This window comes from Saimiri boliviensis, chromosome 12 (genome assembly GCF_048565385.1).
Source record: "Saimiri boliviensis isolate mSaiBol1 chromosome 12, mSaiBol1.pri, whole genome shotgun sequence".
NCBI classification, from domain to species: Eukaryota; Metazoa; Chordata; class Mammalia; order Primates; family Cebidae; genus Saimiri; species Saimiri boliviensis.
The window spans coordinates 17,681,608-17,700,726 of record NC_133460.1 but is presented as its reverse complement, the minus strand read 5'-3'; the positions used below and the strand labels follow the sequence as shown (position 1 = coordinate 17,700,726).

Below are 19,119 nucleotides of genomic sequence, written 5' to 3'. Positions count from 1 at the left end.
TTGATGAAGAGCAGTGAGAGAGTGGATATTTGGATATAGTCTTGGATTAGTCTTTCTACCATGGGTGGAAGAAATGTATTTTTTCCTCTTTTAACTCTACTGTAATGAAAACAACAGCACAAGCTTGTTGATAGGTGGCAAAGGATATTTGCCTTAAGGGGCAATAGGGCGTGGTGGTGACTGTGGTGAACTACACAGCACATTCCTGACTGTTGGCCTAGTGTGGCATGTTGTATCTTTACCATCACACTGTGGATAGCACAGAAAATTGGATAATAATTTCTTTAGTATTGAGAAATAATTATTCAGTTTAGCAAAAGGTCATTTATGTCATTAATTAATGAATAAAGTTCTGATATATGTCTTTTTTTTTTTTTTTTTTTTTTTTGAGACAGTCTCGCTTTGTCGCCAGGCACCAGGCTGGAGTGCAGTGGCACCATCTCGGCTCACTGCAACCTCCACCTCCCGGGATCAAGCAATTCTCCTGCTTCAGCCTCCAGAGTAGCTGGGACTACAGATGCATACCACCATGCCCAGCTAATTTTTGTATTTTACTAGAGACAGGGTTTCACTATGTTGGCCAGGATGGTCTCGATCTCTTGACCTCATGATCTGCCTGCCTCAGCCTCCCAAAGTGCTGGGATTACAGGCGTGAGCTACCACGGCTGGCTGTTGTTTTTATTTTTACTTAACGTTTTAATGGAAATGGAAATGTCAACCAACATTCATGTCACAAGTATATTCAGAGAGCTTGTTGTCTGCCAGGTCCCAGGATACTCACTAGCTGGAGGTGGCTGTTGGCCCCACATGGCATCTGCTTTTCTTCTCCTTTTCATCAGTCAGAGCAACTGAAAGAGAAGCAATGTCTGCCCCTTTCTCTCTAGCCATAATGGATATTCATGAGATGTATCTACTTGAACCTGATTAGTAGATACTTCTCTTCCTGTGTATATAACCATGTTCATTTATTCATTCAATATCTACTGAGTTAACATCTGCTTTCTGCCAGGCATAGCTCCAGACACTGAGGACTCAGTAGAGAGCAAGACAGTCATGGACCTTTCATTTTAGGGATGAGACTTTAAGTAAGCCATTATTCACCTTGGTAAAGATAGGGAATAATAGCTGGCACTATTGAGCACTTACTGTGTGCCAGCCACTACTGAAAACACTTTACACACTCAATCCTCATAATAACCCTACATGGTAAGTCTTCCTATTGCTTCCATTTTGCAGATAGGAAAACTGAGGCCCAGAATAAGTGTCACTGATTTAGCAAATAAAAATATGATGTGGCTCTGCATGGTGGCTCATGCCTATAATCCCAGCACTTTGAGAGGTGTAGGTGGGAGGATTGCTTGAGACCAGGAGTTGGAGACAGGCCCTGGCAACATAGCAAGACCCTGTCTTTACAAAAACAAAAACAAACAAACAAATAAACAAAAAATTAGCTGAGTATGGTGGCATGGCCTGTAGTCCCAGCTACTTGGGAGGCTGAGGCAGGAGGATTGTCTGAGCCTAGGAGTTTGAAGTAACAGTGAGCTATGATCATACCACTGCACTTTAGTCTGGGCAACAGAGCAAGACCCTGTCTTGAAATCAAAAACAAAAACAGATGCCCAATGTCACTTGAATTTCAGATAAACAATTAGGGATTTTTAAAGTTAAGTATGTCTCATGCAACATTTGGGACATACTTATACTAAACAAAAAAAGCATCATTTTTCCAGGATGCTCAGTTAAATTCAAATTCAAATTTAATTGCACATCCTGTATTTTATCTAGTAACCCTAGTTAAGTAACTTGCCCAAGCCACACAGCTTGTAAGTATCAAGGTGGAGATTTGCACGTGAGTTGTCTGGGTTTAGAGTTCACCTCTTGCCCATGACATCACACTGGGTATGTCTGTTTAAGGGAGGTTTAGAGAACAATTACCCAGACAGCAGAGGAAGTCTCTTTCAGGAGAGGCTGATGGCTTCTGCTCCTTGCCCTGTAGGAGATGCCACAGAGTTTGTTCATTTCGCCTATATTTTGCTCCTGTGCTTGTAGCTTGGGTTTGGGCACACTGCCATCTGAGGGGTACTGAACTTCCTGGGCAAAATCCAACTGCTATGGATGGGAAGCTCAATCACCTTCAGGGACCACGCAGGCCACGGAAAGGGGGAATCAGGTAGGCTGGGCCTGAGAGTTACTTCAGCAAACAGCTGTCCCTTGGTTTGCCAATTACCAAAAGGGGGATGTGTGCCCGGTGTTGCCAAACCTTTGCATTTTTCAAGAGAAGTTGGAAGTCTTGATCTTGTGAGGAACTGCCTCACTTTTAAATGTTGGCAGCTAATAAGGAAATTTGGAGCTGGCCAAACCAGACTGCTGGCCCTTGGTGGTGGTCTCTGCAAGGAACAGGTGGCTGACTGGGGCCGCTGGCCATGGTGCTGACAATGTGCTCCTCTTTCTGTTCTCACTGACTCTCCCAACAACCCAAATACAGGCAGCTGTGGAAAACCACCTGGAGCAGCGTCTGCACCAGCCCCAACAGCTGCTGGAGGACCTGAGGAAGACAGATGCCCAGCAGTTCCGCACTGCCATGAAATGCCTCTTAGAAGACAAGAAAGACCACTTGGTGAGGCATCCTTGGCATTCTGGGGGTAGAGGAAGTCCAGCACCATGTGGTGTTTGTTGAATTGAATCAAATTGAACCTAACTTAGGCCTTGGTCCTTCTTTGTCTCTTCCTCCCTCCTTCCGCCTCCTCCAACATCCTGGGAGCTTTAGGATCTAGGTTTTCTCACTTACTTTCTCCAAAGTTAAAATGAAGGGCTTTATAATTTTTTTTTTTTTCGAGACAGGGTCTCACTCTGTTGCCCAGGCTGGAGTGCAGTGGTACAATCTCAGCTCTCTGCAACTTTTGCCTCCTGGGTTTAAGTGATTCTTGTGCCTTAGCCTCCTGAGTAGCTGGGATTACAAGTGTGCACCACCATGCCTTGCTAATTTTTGTATTTTTAGTAGAGACAGGGTTTCACCATGTTGGCCAGGCTGGTCTTGAACACCTGATTTCACATGATCCACCCGCCTTAGCCTCCCAAAGTGCAGGGATTACAGGCGTGAGCTACCGCACCTGGCCTAATTCATATTTTTGTGAGTACTAAGAAGTGAGGGATCCCAATTGAGGATCTGAGGATCTCCTGATTGTTTGGCTCAATAAACATCCACTAAAAATAATTGCTATGCACCAGTGGACACAGAGATAACTATCCCTACCCTCAAGGAGCTTACAGTCTGGAGGGGAGACAAAAAACACAAACAGATAATTTCCACAAAATGAGGTTAATGATCCAAGAATATCACAAGGTAAGGACTCTGAGACCTTAAAAACTGGGATTTAAAAGCCTGGGACTTGGCTGGGTGTGGTGGCTCATGCCTGTAATCCCAGCACTTTGGGAGGCCAAGGCAGGCAGATCATGAGGTCAAGAGATTGAGACCATCCTGGCCAACATGGTGAAACACTGTCTCTACTAAAACTACAAAAATTAGCTGGGTGTGGTGGCGCCTGCTTGTAGTCCCAGTTACTTGGGAGGCTGAGTCAGGAGAATTCCTTGAATCTGAGAGGCAGAGGTTGCAGTGAGCCAGGATTGTGCCACTGCACTCCAGCCTGGGGACAGAGCAAGACTCTATCTCAAAAAACAAACGAAACAAAACGAAAAAAACACCGGGACTTGAAAAAGTGTGTCATTTGTTCAGGACACACAGATAGTAGAGGCCCTGGGATTTGCACCTTGGAATGCCTGATCCTAGGACCCATGGGGCTTAACCTTAGGACTGCCATGAGAATCAATGAGATGATGCCTGTGTGCTCCAAGCTTTGCACAGTAGAGTCAATGCTCAGTAAAATGGAGGCTTTTTTTTTTTTTTTCTTAGAGACAGGGACTTGCTCTGTCATCCAGGCTGGAGTGCGGTGGTATAATTATAGCTCACTGTAGCCTTGATCTCCTGAGCTCAAGTGATGCTCACACCTCAGCCTCTCAAGCAGCTAGGACAACAGTCCATCTCTACAAAAAATAGCTGAGTGTGGTGGCATGTGCCTGTAGTTCCAGCTACTCAGGAGGCTGAGGTGGGAGGATTGCTCAAGCCCAGGAAGTTGAAGCTGCAGGGAGCGAAAATCACACCACTGCACTGCAGCTTGGGTGACAGAGCGAGACCCTGTCTCAAAAATAAAATAAAAATGTAAAAAAGCTTCCCAGGTGATTCTGATGTGCAGCCAGAGGTGAGAACCACCAGCTTGGAGGAAAGACACCTGAGTCCCTTTAATGTATCAGAGAGTTTGGCTCAAGATTCCCTGGGAGCACATAAGAGAGGAAAATCTGATTTGAAGTAGGAAGTTCGAGGGATCAGAGAAGACTTCACCAAGGAGATGGCAATGGATCCCAGCCTTAAAGGATGAGCTAGATTTCATCAGGAAAAGGAGAGATGCAGATTCCAGGTAGATAAGGGCCTGAGGTGTGATTGGAAGGTGTGGAGAGTGGGAAGGCTCCTGCGTGAGTGGAGCAGGTAAAGGCCTTGACTTTGTTCTGCAGGGGATGGAAAGTTCTAGAAGTTTCAACATAGCAGAATGGTGTTAAACAGCGATCCTGACTTTCCCCACTGTTGCAAAGTGTGGTCCCTCCCAGGGCTTCCAAATCAAGAGCCAGCTCTTTCAAGGTGACCCTGGCTTCTCTCATTTCTTTAGGACCTGAAAGACATCATTGTCAACTTAGGAGAGATTCGAGACCGAGCCTTGCAGAGTCCTGGCATGAACCGCAGCCTGTTTCTCATCACCCTGGAGAGGTGTTTCCAGGTGCTGAACTCCCTGGAGTGTGTGGAGATCCTGGGCAAGGTGCTGAGGGGGTCTTCAGGCAGCTTTCTCCAGCCAGACATCACAGAGCGGCTCCCTCAGGATCTGTGCAAGGATGCCTTTACGAACCTGTGAGTGGTTCCTCCCACTTTCTTCTTCTCCTTCTTCTCTTTCTTTTCTTTCTTTTTTCCCCTTCCCCCCTCCTTCCCCCTCCCTTCCCCCTCCCCCTCCCCCTCCCTTCCCCCTCCCCCTCCCCCTTCCCCTTCCCCTTCCTCTCTTTCTCCTCCTTTTAAATGGAATTTCACTCTGTCATGCAGGCTGGAGTGCAGTGGCACAATCTGGGCTGCAACTTTTGCCTCCCAGGTTCATGTGATTCTCCTGCCTCAATTCCAAGTAGCTGGGACTATAGGCATGTCCACCACACCTGACTAATTTTTGTATTTTTTAGAGATAGAGTTTCACCATGTTGGTCAGGCGGGTCTCAAACTCCTGATCTCAAGTGATCCACTTGCCTTGCTTTCCAAAGTGCCGGGATTACAGGCATCAGCCACTGCACCTGGCCACTCCCACTTTCTTAACTCATCACACTATCCTTCAGGGGCTGTTGTGAGACTTCAAAGAGGTATCACCTGGCAGCAAGGAGAAGACAGGTGGGGACAGGTCGATATACATGTTTTGGAGCAAAAGCTTAAAATTTTAAAATCCCAACTCATGCCTGGGATTACTGACGCCTGTAATCCCAGCACTTTGGGAGGCAGAGGTGGGTGAATCATGAGGTCAGCAGTTTGAGACTAGCCTGGCCAACATGGCAGAACCCCATCTCTACTAAAAATATAAAACTTAGCCAGGCGTGGTGGTGTACACCTGTAATCCCAGCTACTGGGGAGGCTGAGGCAGGAGAATCACTTGAACCCAGGGGGTGGAGGTTGCAGTGAGCTGAGATCATGCCACTGCACTCCAGCCTGGGTGACAGAGTGAGACTCCATCTCAAAACCAAACCAAACTGAACCAAACAATCTGTAGAGTTGAGAGAGACTTTGATTTAAAAAGTGTCTCTCAAATTTCAGTCACTCTGCTACCATCTTCACAATTTTTGCCATAACTCTACACTGCCTGTACTACTATTTTCTTCATGTTTTTATTCATAGTAATGAATTCGTCTTACAAATATTTATTTTAAGAATAAATTTGGTATCATTGCTATAAATGAGAAACCAGTGCCCTTTGTCTTAAGTAAAAGTCATCATGAAAATAAATACAGTGGGGCCGGGCACAGTGGCTCATGCCTGTAATCCCAATCTCAGATTGTTTTTAAATCAAGATTGTTTTTAAATCAATGGGATTACATGCCTGTAATCCCAACACTTTGGGATGCTGAGGCAGGCAGATCACTTGAGGTCAGGAGCTCGAGATCAGCCTGGCCAACATGGTGAAACTCCATCTCTACTAAAAATACAAATACTAGCCACGTGTGGTGGCGGGCGCCTGTAATTCCAGCTACTTGAGAGGCTGAAGCAAGAGAATCGCTTGAACCTGGGAGGTGGAATTTGCAGTGAGCCAGGATCGCACCACTGCACTCCAGCCTAAGTGACAGAGTGAGACTCTGACTCGAAAAAAAAAAAAGATAAATAAATACAGTGGAAAAGAAAGTGTCACTAAGTCCTAGCTAGATATGTTGCTTGTTTAAGTGTATTAATCAGATTGGGCTGCTATAACAAAAATATCATAGATTGGGCAGTTAATAAAAAACAGCATTTATTTCTCATGGTTCTGAAGGCTGGGAAGTCCAAGATCAAGGTGCTGACAGACTTGGTGTCTGGTGAGGGCTTGCTTTCTGGTTTATAGGTGGCAACTTCTGGCTGTGTCCTCACATGGTGCAAGGGGAGATTGAGCCCTCTGAGATCTCTTTTATAAGGGCACTAATCCCATTCATGAGATATCCAGCCTCATGACCTAATCATCTCTCAAAACTCCACCTCTTAATACTGTCATGTTGGGACTTAGGGTTTCAACACAGGAAATTTGGGGAAGTGCAAATGCTCAGTCCACAGCATCAAGGCTCTGAACCTGGGTCTTGTTCTCTTGATTTAAAAACAATCTGAGTGTGTTTTAAAGACTCACTGGAACTAAACTGATATGTACTTCTTGAGGGACAGCAGAAGGAGTGACAGAGCACTGAAAAAGGAGGATTTTTCTCCTTTTGAGATGCCCTGCCAGCTTATATTGGTTACACCTAGCCCTGCATGAAATTGCGCTTTGATGTAGACCAAAGTAGAGGATTGTGTCTAGGACTTCAAGAGCCCTAGGCATTGCAACCACTGCCAACTCCCTCCTTTTACTAATTGTAGCACTTTATGGCTATAAAACAGTCTTTCTAAATCTAAAAATAATTTAGAAGAAGGAAAAGACCAATATGAAGATAACAATGTGGAAGATTCCTTTTATCTTTTGCAGCCAAAGGACAGTAGGGAAAAACAATAATATACTGACCTCATCTTTTCTCTAGGGTGTCAGTTTTTTCACTAAGACACATACTCATGAAACCCTTTTGCTCTGCAGGCTATTACACTATTCCTATGAAATTCAGTGTCTTCTCCCTCCTTTATTCATTCGGGTTGTGGAAGAGAACAGCATTGGGGGAGAGAGTTTCTGGGTTACTACTGCTCATTTGAGTGAGCACTAAACCTAAAAGGCAGAAAAACCCATTCAAACTGGCTTCAAGCAAAAAGGGAATTATTGGAACATGTAATTGAATAGTTTTAGGTGTAGGGCTGACTTCAGACACAGCTGGATCCAGAGACTCAAATAATGCCATCAGGAACATCTTTGGCTCTTTCTTATGTGCTGAAAACCATTGAATTGTGTACTTTAAATGGGTGAATTGTAGGGCATATGAATTATGTCTCAACAGAGCTGTTCTCCACCTCCCCAAGAAAGGACCAAGAGGTGAGGAAGTGGTGACAATATGTGTAGAATATTCTTTGGAAGGTGTTTAGCTGTGAAGGGGAAGAGGAAAATGGGAAAAGAGCTACATATAGTTAAGGAGTGGGGGGTGGTTATTTTTAAGTTCTGGGGTACACGTGCAGGATGTGCAGGTTTGTTACATAGGTAAATGTGTGCCATGGTGGTTTGCTGCACCTATCAACCCATTAACTAGGTATTAAGCCCAGTATGCATTAGCTATTTTTCCTAAGGCTCTCCCTTTCCCCATCCCACCCCACAACAGGCCCCAGTGTGTGTTGTTCCCCTCCCTGTGTCCATGTGATCTCATTGTTCAGCTCCCACTTATAAGTGAGAATGTGGGGCATTTCATTTTCTGTTCCTGCATTAGTTTGCTGTGGATAATGGCTTCCAGCTCCATTCATGTCCCTGGAAAGGACATGATCTTGTTCCTTTTTATGGCTGCATAGTATTCTATAGTGGTATGCATACCATATTTTCTTTATCCAGTTTATCACTGATGGGCATTTGGGTTGATTTCATGTCTTTGCTATTGTGAATAGTGCTGCAATGGACATATATGTGCATTTATCTTTGTAGCAGAATGATTTATGTTTTTGGGGTATATATCCAGTAATGGGATTGCTGGGCCAAATTGTACTTCTAGTTCTAGATCTTTGAGGAATTGCCACAGTGTCTTCCACAACGGTTGAACTAATTTACATTCAGGAGAGGGGTTTTAACATAAGACAGCTTTGGGTCACGCTTGCTGTTGTGACTCCCTCCCTCTTTAAAGCAGCCCCTACCTGCTTGTTATTAATCGATGCCTATGTTTGTGTTATTTAGATCTGCGGTGTTCAAAGATCTCTATGACCAAACCTCGGCTCATTCCCAGAGAGCTCTCTATTCCTGGATGACTGGGATATTGCAGACATCCTCCAATGCTGCTGGTGAGCCTGTACTTTGAGGTGGGGTCACTTTTTGGGGGAAAATATCTTCAAAAGAGGTGCTTCATCTCCGAAAACATGGATTTGATGTTGATCTCTTGTGAGTTTTACCACCTCTCACCACATCGAAAAACAGTTTCACGTGGCTTATGGAATAAAACACATACCCTATTTCGTCAATGCAATTTGCACATGTTGAAGCCTCTGAAATAATAATTTGTCTGTATTTTACAATGAATGCTATGTCTGAGTTTTTAAGTGAAACATAAATAATGATGGTAATTTAGATTCAATGTGTACCTTGAGTAGGATTACAAGTTCAAATCTGTATAAAAAATCTATATTAAAATGAGGGAAGAGGCTGGGTGCAGTGGCTCACGCTTGTAATCCCAGCACTTTGGGAGGCTGAAGCGTGTGGATCACTTGAGGTCGGGCGTTCAAGACCAGCCTGACCAACATGGTGAAACCCTGTCTCTACTAAAAATACAAAAATTAGCTGGGTATGCTGGCGGGTGCCAGCTACTCAGGAGGATGAGGCAGGAGAATCACTTCAACCTGGGAGGCAGAGATTGCAGTGAGAGATTGCACCACTGCATTCCAGCCTGGGCGACAGAGTGAGACTCTGTCGCAAAAAAAGAAAAAGAGAGAGAGAGAGGGAGAGACAGAGAGACAGAGAAGAAAGGATTTTGTTAGGATATCTAGGCAATGAAGCACAGAAATTTAACTCTGAGTGTCCTGGCAACCAAAGCAGAAATAGGTCAGGATTTATTTATGTGATGGATGTTGATTAAAAGCCTCTTTGTGTCCTAGAGCAGTCAAATTCCTAGAGACAGAATTTAGAATGGTGGTAGACTTTTGATTTTGCAAGGTGCAAAAAATTCTGGATATGGCTAGTAGTGACAGTTGTACTATAATGTGAATGTGAATGTACTTACTACCACTCAACTGTACACTTAATAATGGGGCTGGGCAGGCCAGGTGCAGTGGCTCATGCCCGTAATCCCAGTACTTTGGGAGGCTGAGGAAGGTGGATCACCTGAGGTTAGGAGTTTGAGAACAGCCTGGCCAACATGGTGAAACCCCATCTCTACTAAAAATATAAAAAATTAGCCTGTCATGGTGGCAGGCACCTGTATTACTAGTTGCTTGGGAGGCTGAGGCAGGAGAATCACTTGACCCTGGGAGGCAGAGGTTCCAGTGAGCCAAGATTGCACAATGGCACTGCAGCCTGGGTGACAGAGCGAGATTCTGTCTCAAAGAAAAAAAGAAAAAAGAAAAAAAAAAAAAAAGAAAATTGGGCCTGGGTGCAGTGGCTCACACCGGTAATCCCAGCATTTTGGGAGGCCGAGATATGCAGATCACTTGAGGTCAGGGGTTTGAGACCAGCCTGGCCAACATGGCGAAACTCTGTCTCTACCAAAAAAAGTAGAATAATAATAGTAATAAAAATAGCCAGGTGTAGTGGCATGTGCCTGTGGTCCCAGCTACTCAGGAGGCTGAGGCAGAAGAATCGTTTGAACCCAGGAGGCAGAGGTTGCAGTGAGTCGTGATTGTGCCACTGCACTCCAGACTGAGTAATGGAGTGAGACACTGCCTCAAAAAAAAAAAAAAAAAAAAAAAGAAAAGAAAAAAAGTTAAGATAGTACATTTTATGTTATGTGTATTTTATCACAATTGAAAAAAAAGAAAAGAATGGCTATATAGATTAACATATCAATTTCTCAGATAGCTTCAACTTGTTAAATGTTTAATGTCCGTAATGTAAGCAGAATAAACTTTTAAACACTTTTAAAAAGCTCGTTATGTATCAATAGCTGAGCATAGAGAAAGAAACAAAATCTCTGCTCTCATAGCCCTACTATTTTATTGTGGGAGGGTTGGTGGAGAAAAATTTTTTTAATATGTAAGTAAATAGAGACAGAGAGAGAGAGAGAGAGAACTTAGGAACTTAAATACTGCTGGCTGCTATGAAGAAAATAAAATAGTTTGTTGAGACAGAGTCTCACTCTGTCACCCAGGCTGGAGTACAGTGGCAGAGTCTCTGTTACTGCAACCTGTGCCTCATGGGTTCAAGTGATTCTCTTGTCTCAGCCCCTGAATAGCTGAGATTACAGGTGCCTGCCACCATGCCCAGCTAATTTTTGTATTTTTAATAGAGTCGTGTTTCCTCCATGGTGGCCAGGCTGGTCTTGAACTCCTGACCTCAAGTGATCCACCCACCTCAGCCTCCCAAAGTGCTGGGATTACAGGCATGAGCCACTGCACTTGGCCAGAAAGAATTATTACAGGTATTTTAGACTAGAAGAGGGCTTGGCAAATGTTTTCTGTAAAGGACCAGGTAAATATTTTAGGCTTTGTAAGCCTGCCATCTTTGCCTCAACTATTTAGCTCTGACATTGCAGCTTGAAAACAGCTGTAGATAGTAGATGAATGAGCATGCTTGTGTCCCAGTAAAACTTTATTTATGGACACTGAAATTTGAAATGTGTATAATTTTCACGTCACCAAATAGGATTCTTCTTTTGATTTTCCTTTCAGCCATTACAAACGTAAACGCCAGGCAGGGTGCAGTGGCTCATGCTTATAATCTCAGCACTTTGGGAGGCCCAAGTAGGAGGATTGCCTGAAGCCAAAAGTTTAAGACCAGCTTGGGCAACATAGCAAGACCCCTTCTCTTGAAAAAATAAAAAAAAATTAGCTGAGTGTGCTGGTACATGCCTGTAGTCCTAGCTACTCTAGAGGCTGAGGCAGGAGGATCCCTTGAACCCAGGAGTTTGAGGCAGCAGTGAGCTGTGAGGTGCCACTGCACTCCAGTCTAGGTGACATAGTGAGACCTTGTCTCTAAAAAAATCCTCAGAACAATAAATGGATATCCATTTTTGGCTCATGGGCTGTATAAAAACAGGTGGCAGGCTGAGTTTGCCCCATAGACTGTAGTTTGCCAACCCTTAGACTAAGGAGTCAGGGAAGACCTCTCAAGTGGGTGAGGTCGGAATCAAGACCAAAATGAGGAGATGGAACCAGTCATATAAGGCTCTGGAGAAAGAGTATCCCAGGGAGAGATCCCAGGAAATACAAAGGAACTGAGATGGGAATAAGCTCAGTGTGGGCAAAACATAAGGAAAGCAGATGGGGCTGGAGGATGGGGAATGCCAATCAATCCTTTTCCTGGAATTCAGCTCTGAGATTTGTGCGTAATGAACATTAAACAACATCATGATCAAAGTCTCAAATGCATAGTAGAATTCCCTCTGGTTGGTGCATAATTATGGCCTCCAGGAATCGGAGTCTCACACTGTGTAACTATGAGAAAGCCGCTCAACCTTCAGACTTCTCTGTCTTTATTGCCAGAGTTTAATTAGGCACAGACTTTCCTTCTAAAATTCCTATATGGTTTGCTTCATTATTAAACTACAGCAAGTTGAAATTAATTCTGTTTGGACCTTAAAAAAAATTTTTTTTCATGAAGGCCCTTGAGGGAACTGGAAATACTTTGGCTGTTAAAATATCCCAACCTTGCTGGCCAGGTGTGATGGCTTATACCTGTAATCCTAGCACTTTGGGAGGCTGAGGAAGGAGGATTTCTTTGGACCAAGAGTTCAAAACCAGCCTGGGCAATGTAAAAAATTAAAAGATTAGCCTCTCTACAAAAAAAATTAAAAGATTAGCCTGATGTGATAGTGCATGCCTGTAGTCCTAGCTCCTAGGGAGGCTGAGGCAGGAGTTTGAGGCTGCAGTGAGCTGTGATCATGCCACTGCACTACAGCCTGGACAACAGAGGAAAAAATAATCTCAAGCTTGGGGATCATTGATCTGTGGAAATACAGTTCATGCTTAGTAATTAGTTTAAAAATCTGCAACTAGCTTGGTTCTTTGTGAATATGTGGTTCTGGCCCCCAAATTTTCCAGCCCTCTGTATAGGCAAGGCAAATGTCCATGGTCCCCATCTGAAGGATCGTAGGAGTATGCCTGTGTCACCTCAACATCTTTGATTCCTGGTTTGGGGGAGGCGCTCCGTATGTTCTTGTGAATTAGTCCATACACAACTTGATTTCTCCATGTCATTTGGGCATCTGTCATTGCCCACAGCTTCTGCAAATAGCTCTTGGTGTTAAAGTCACTGCATCCTGTAAATGCTCCCCACTTCTTTCATTTTCCCCCAATGCCTCCAATACAATGTGTGTAAATGTCTTTTCCTAAATAACTGGGGAGCATTGGCAGCTACTGCCAGCTCAGTGAAACTTGAGGTGTGATCCTAGACTTAATGGTGGTGGTTGTTTTTTTTTTCTTTTTTTGATATGGCGTTTCCCTCATATTGCCTAAGCTGGAGTGCAATGGTACAATCTCGGCTCACTGTAATCTCCGCCTCCCAGGACCAAGTGATTCTCCTGCCTCAGCCTCCCAAGTAGCTGGGATTACAGGCATGTGCCACCATGCCCAGCTATAATTTTTGTATTTTTAGTAGAGATGGGGTTTCACCATCTTGGCCAGGCTGGTCTTGAACTTCTGACCTTGTGATCCACCTGCCTCGGCCTCCCAAAGTGCTGGGATTACAGGCGTGAGACACCGTGCCCCGCCTAGACTTGATGGTTTTTAAAGTCCCACTGACATCTCAGTGATGGGGAAATTCAAAGGCCAGAACAAGGTATCAGAGAGTCCTCTGGGAATTCAGTGGAGGGAGAAAGTACTTCTCATGAAGGAGACAAGAGAAGGCTTTAAAGGAGAGAAAAATTTGAGGTTGATCTTAAAGTAGGATTTGGATGCAGAAAGGTTAAGGAAAAGCATTGTAGGTGGTAAAAAGATGCCACCTGGCTGGGTGTGGTGGCTCACACCTGTAATCCCAGCATTTGGGGAAGTGGAGGTGGGCAGATCACCTGAGGTCAGGAGTTTGAGAAGAGCATGGCGAAACCCTATCTCTACTACAAGTACAAAAATTAGGTGGGTGTCGTGGCTGGTGCCTGTAATCCCAGCTGTGTAGGTGACTGAGGCAGGAGAATGGCTTGAACCCGGGAGGCAGAGGTTGCAGTGAGCCAAGATCACACCACTGCATTCCAGCCTGAGCAACAGACTGAGACTCCATCTCAAAAAAAATTTCAAAAAACAAAATAAACAAAGAATTAATGAATGCAAGAAGGAGGTCCTGACAGCAAAGATGCTGTTGACTATCACATACCAGTGCAAAGGCATTTATTTATTTATTTATTTGAGATAGAGTCTTGCACTGTTGCCCAGCCTGGAGTGCAGTGGCACCATCTTGGCTCACTGCAACCTCTGCCTCTTCGGTTCAAGCCATTCTCCTGCCGCAGACTCCCGAGTAGCTGGGACTACAGGTGTGCACCACTATGCCCAGCTAATATTTTGTATTTTTAGTAGAGATGGGGTTTCAACAAGTTGGCCAGGATGATCTCAATCTCTTGACCTTGTGATCCTCCTGCCTCAGCCTCCCAAAGTGTTGGGATTACAGGTGTGAGCCACCTCACCTGGCTGGCTTTTATTTATTTAATTTGCTCATTTATTCATTTCTTTATTTTTTGTAGATGACTCTGTTTCATGGGTCAGTGCGGAAAACTTATGGATTTTGGGCAGATACATGGTTCACCTATCATTTGAAGAAATTATGAAAATTAGCCCTATAGAAGTAAGTTGGAAATGTCCATTTATACGTTGCCATTGCTGATACACTTTGGGTAAGGTGTATTCTCAACCTCTAATGTTCATCCAGCCAGTCAAGGTGCCTTGGAAATTGTATACCCTCCTCAGCCCAATAGAGCTTGGGCCTCTAAGGAAAACTATTGGGACAAAGTTTCAAGTGGGCAGTCATGGGATTGTGTTTTAGTATGGAAGGGCTAAGAAAAGAAAAAGAATTGTGGACAACTAAGATCACATCTCTGATGGGAGCAAACATGATTTAAAGGGATTGTTGGCTATGAACCAAAAATCATTTAAGAGTATTTTTGTACTTAAGAAAAGCCAAGGACAAAAGATATAAAGTTACCAGTCCTTGGAAGCATGAACTCAAAGCAAAAACAACATAGATTAATAGCTACTTCTATATATAGCTACTTCTGTTAATAGCTGTTTGAGCATGAGCAATGGTTAGATTTTAATTCTAGAGTTTACAGTGGAGCAATGTACACGTTCTAAGGTTACTTAACTCACCAGTTAACCTGTCCCTCTCCTTTTGATGTTGACCCAATGACACTAAAATCCCTTGGGCATCATGATTCTTGAATGGGGTCTCCAAAGAATGCTGCCAACACAAGGGGACTCATAAAGAGACCGTGGGCCTTGCCTCCAGTTTTTTATTTTTATTTTTTATAAATCATATGTACTCTGACACTTCTGTCCAATGAGAGAAGTGTTTGCATCAGATGACTGGCTTGTTCAAGGACCCATTGACTCAGCAATGTCTGCTTATTATGAAACCAGAGGCAGAACAAAGTTTCTCTTTTTTACCTAGGGGGCTGGGAGTATTTCAAGTGTCTTCTGATTTTTATAACCAGCAGTCCTAGAATTAACCCCCGACTCCACTGTCATTTATTTTCTCAATGTTGAGTTGCTTTGAGTAGGTAGCAGCTTAAATTTTTAGAAAGCTGGGCTCCAAGAAGAAATTTCTAAGATCAAGCACCATTGGCAACTTTTCATTCTCTAAATGTAGAGAAGGGAGAAGTCAAGAGTAACACTGTTAAAAGGTAATTTTATTTATTTGTTTGTTTGATTGTTTATTTATTTATTTTTGAGATGAAATCTCGCTCTGTTGCCCAGGCTGGAGCTCAGTGGCGTGATCTTGGCTCACTGCAACTTCTGCCTCCTGGGTTCAAGTGATTCTCCTGCTTCAGCCTTCCGAGTAGCTGGGATTACAGGTGTGTGCCACCATGCCAGTCTGATTTTTGTATTTTTAGTAGAGATAGGGTTTCACCATGTTGGTCAGGCTGGTCTTAAACTCCTGATCTCATGATCTTCCTGCCTGAGCCTCCCAAAGTGCTGGGATTACAGGCATGAGCCACCACACCAGGCCTATTTTAGTTTATTTATTTTTGAGATGGAGTCTTGCTCTGTTGCCCAGGCTGCAGTACAGTGGCATGATCTTGGCTCACTACAACCTCCTTCTCCCAAGTTCAATTGATTCTCCTGCCTCAGCCTCCTGAGTATCTGGGATTACAGGCACATGCCACCATGCCCAGCTAATTTTTGTATTTTTAGTACAGATGAGGTTTCACCATATTGGCCAGGCTGGTCTTGAATCCTTGACCTCAGGTGATCTGCCTGCCTTGGCCTCCCAAAGTGCTAGGATTACAAGTGTGAGTCACCTCACCCAGCCTAAAAAGGAATTTTATATGGACAAAGAGTACAATCCACAAAGGAGAGACAACTTTATGAGCGCCTTTGAGCACAGCATAATAGTGCATCAAAATACAGAATGTTCCTGGTGCTGTGGCCCATGCCTGTAATCCCAGCACTTTGGGAGGCCCTTGGATAAGTTCAGGAAAACATTCTGCATGTTGTATCTAGTCTGATGTACTTATCCATCTCATTACAAACAAAAACACGCAGACTGCATCTTGTAGCTCTGTAACCCTTGAATACAGAAGTAAATTTTCTTCTTTCCTGACTTTGACATTGTAGCTATACTGTTTTCATTTTTATTTTTACAAATCCTTTGGGTCTAATTCTGTGAGCCTACCTATAGCACTGGATTAAAATGTCTGCATCATTTCTTTAGTTATCCAGTTAACTTTAAAACTGTTGTAAAAGTGTAAACCAGCCCATGACAGTTTTTTGTACATGTTAAAGAACTTCATTGTTCAGTTTTCATGATTATTGTATAAGGAAGTCTGATATAGATGTTCTATGCTGTACTGAACCACGTTAATTACACTTACGATGTATTTTGATTCCACATCACATTGATCTGTCCCCAGTGACCCTTTTATCCTTTCTAGGCACATTTTGTTGTTGTTGTTGTTGCAGTTCCCCTTTGCATTGTATTGCTTTGACAACTGTAATTTGAATCAGATCTGAAAGAGGTCCAGAATAAAATATATTTTGATATTTTTTTTTTAAAAAAAAAGGGAGGGAGGACTGCTTGAGCCCAGAAGTTCAAGACCAGCTTGGGCAACATAGAGAAACCTCACCTCTACAAAAAAATTTAAAAATTAGCCAAGTGTGGTGGTGTGTGCCTGTAGCCCAGCTACTAGGGAAGCTGAGGTGAGAGGATCACTTGAGCCCAGGAGGTTGAGGCTGCAGTGAGCCATGATCACATCACTGCAACCCAGCCTGGGTAATAGAGTGAGACCATGTCTTGGCTGGGCACAGTGGCTCGTGCCTGTAATCCCAGCACTTTGGGAGGCTGAGGTGGGTGGATCACGTGAGGTCAGGTGTTTGAGACCAGCCGGGCCAACATGGTAAAACACTGTCTTTACTAACAATACAAAAATTAGCCGGGCATGGTGGCACATGCCTGTAATTCCAGCTACTCAGGAGGCTGTGGCAGGAATATCACTTGAACCTGGGAGGCTGAGGTTGCAGTGAGCTGAGATTGCACCACTGCATTCCACTCTGGGTGATGGAGTGGGAATCCATCTCAAAAAAACAAAAACAGAAACAAAAAAAAACGAATGAGACTGTCTCAAAAAGATCATATGCATAATGTATAATCTGCTAGAAATACAAGGGAAAATAGATATGAGTCCTATGGTAGTAGAAGACTTGCATGTGGCACCCTTGGACATGTGGAGGAAAGAGAATGTCGGGAATCTGAATAGTATATTTAATAAGTTGAATATATATGCATCAAACTTTGTTTCTTACAGAGAGATTGCCCAAGGGCCATTATAAACCCATTTGTCTATTAAAAAAAGTTCTGATTCTTCAAAGCAGAAAGTTTGTGGACCACATTATCTGACCTCAATATAACAAATCTAGAAATAAATGTGCAAAGATTAGCTTTTAAAAAGCCCAGTTTCTCAGATGTTAACTGTCCTTTCCTAAAGAACAGTTAGGTTGAGAAGGAAACCAAAGTAGCAGTTACAGACCACTAAGAAATTAATGGCAATGAGGCTGGGCACGGTGGCTCACACCTGTAATCCCAGCACTTTGGGAGGCCAAAGTGGGTGGGTCAGTTGATGTCAGGAGTTCAAGACCAGCCTGGCCAACATGGTGAATCCCTGCCTCTACTAAAAGTACAAAAATTAGCCAGGCATGGTGGGAGGCATCTGTAATCCCAGGTACTCTGGAGGTTGAAGCAGGAGAATTGCTTGAACTCAGGAGGTAGAGGTTGTAGTGAGCTGAGATCGCGCCACTGCACTCCAGTCTGGGTGACAGAATGAGACTCCATCTCAAAAAAAAAAAAAAAAAAAAAAATCAATGACAATGAGAACCAAGAGTCGTATCCAAGTATCCATGATGGGGCACAGCGCAGACCACCAGGGTGGGGCCACACTGGGCCACTTCTGCCCTCCTCACTGATATTCCCGTCCTTGTCCACCAACTAGATTGGGCTGTTTATCAGCTATGACAACGCCACCAAGCAGCTGGACACGGTCTATGACATAACACCTGAGCTGGCCCACGCGTTTCTGGAGAGGATCAGCTCCTCCAACTTTAACGTGAGGAATACCTCCACCATCCACAGGCAAGGACATGGGCTCTGGGCCTTGGAACTCTTTTGCAAGATGTGATCTAAGCATCAGAATTCTCTGAGCAGCAAAAGACCCAGGGAGGAAAGGGAGGTGGCTGGTCCATCTCTTTGAATAGTTTCACATTTCTCTGTGCACATCTCTCTGTGCATGTCTGCACCTTTTTCATGAAGTGGTTATGAAGCAGGGTGAAAGGGTAAATGCTTTCTGAGCATCTCCTCCTGTGTGCCAGGCATTTTATACAATCTTATCAAGTGCTAATTCCAGCTCTCAGCACAGAAATGAAACATTTTAAATACTCAGGACTGGGTCCTGTTCCAAAGTGAATATGTGGTTTCTGTTTTAAGTTGAGTCAAGTATTGGAAATAACTCATGGGTCCCCATATTTGAGAACCCCTTGTTATCAGACTCTCAGCTGGATGAGATCAGCTCTAGAATTTAGTGATTGTAATGTGATCCTCCCTGAAACCATCCCAGCAGGGGAGGGACAGGAACTCTACATTCCAGGGGTGTCAGGAAGGGTTTGAAGGTCAAGGCAGGGAGTGGGCAACGGGAAGTTGGTGGTGAGTACCGTTCAATCCCCCCTCCTTTTTTTTTTTGGTGAGACAGAGTCTCACCCTGTTGCTCAGGCTGGAGTGCAGTGATGGAATCTTGGCTCACTGAAACCTCTACCTCCCGAGTTCAAGCAATCCTTGTGCCTCAGCTTCCAGAGTAGCTGGGACTACAGGTGTGTGCCACCATGCTCAGCTAGTTTTTTTTGTGTGTGTTTTT

The 19,119-nt window shown here is 43.9% G+C and overlaps 1 protein-coding gene across 1 annotated transcript in view; it reads left to right on the top strand.

The window, feature by feature from the left end:
* The window catches only part of OTOA (otoancorin), an 81,391-nt gene that overhangs the window by 6,407 nt on the left and 55,865 nt on the right, over positions 1-19,119 (top strand). The window contains exons 6-10 of the mRNA XM_039477783.2: positions 2,486-2,617; positions 4,719-4,954; positions 8,610-8,713; positions 14,248-14,348; positions 18,205-18,386. Of these exons, the coding sequence (XP_039333717.1) occupies positions 2,486-2,617; positions 4,719-4,954; positions 8,610-8,713; positions 14,248-14,348; positions 18,205-18,386 (755 nt within the window). The remainder of the gene's footprint in view (positions 1-2,485; positions 2,618-4,718; positions 4,955-8,609; positions 8,714-14,247; positions 14,349-18,204; positions 18,387-19,119) is intronic.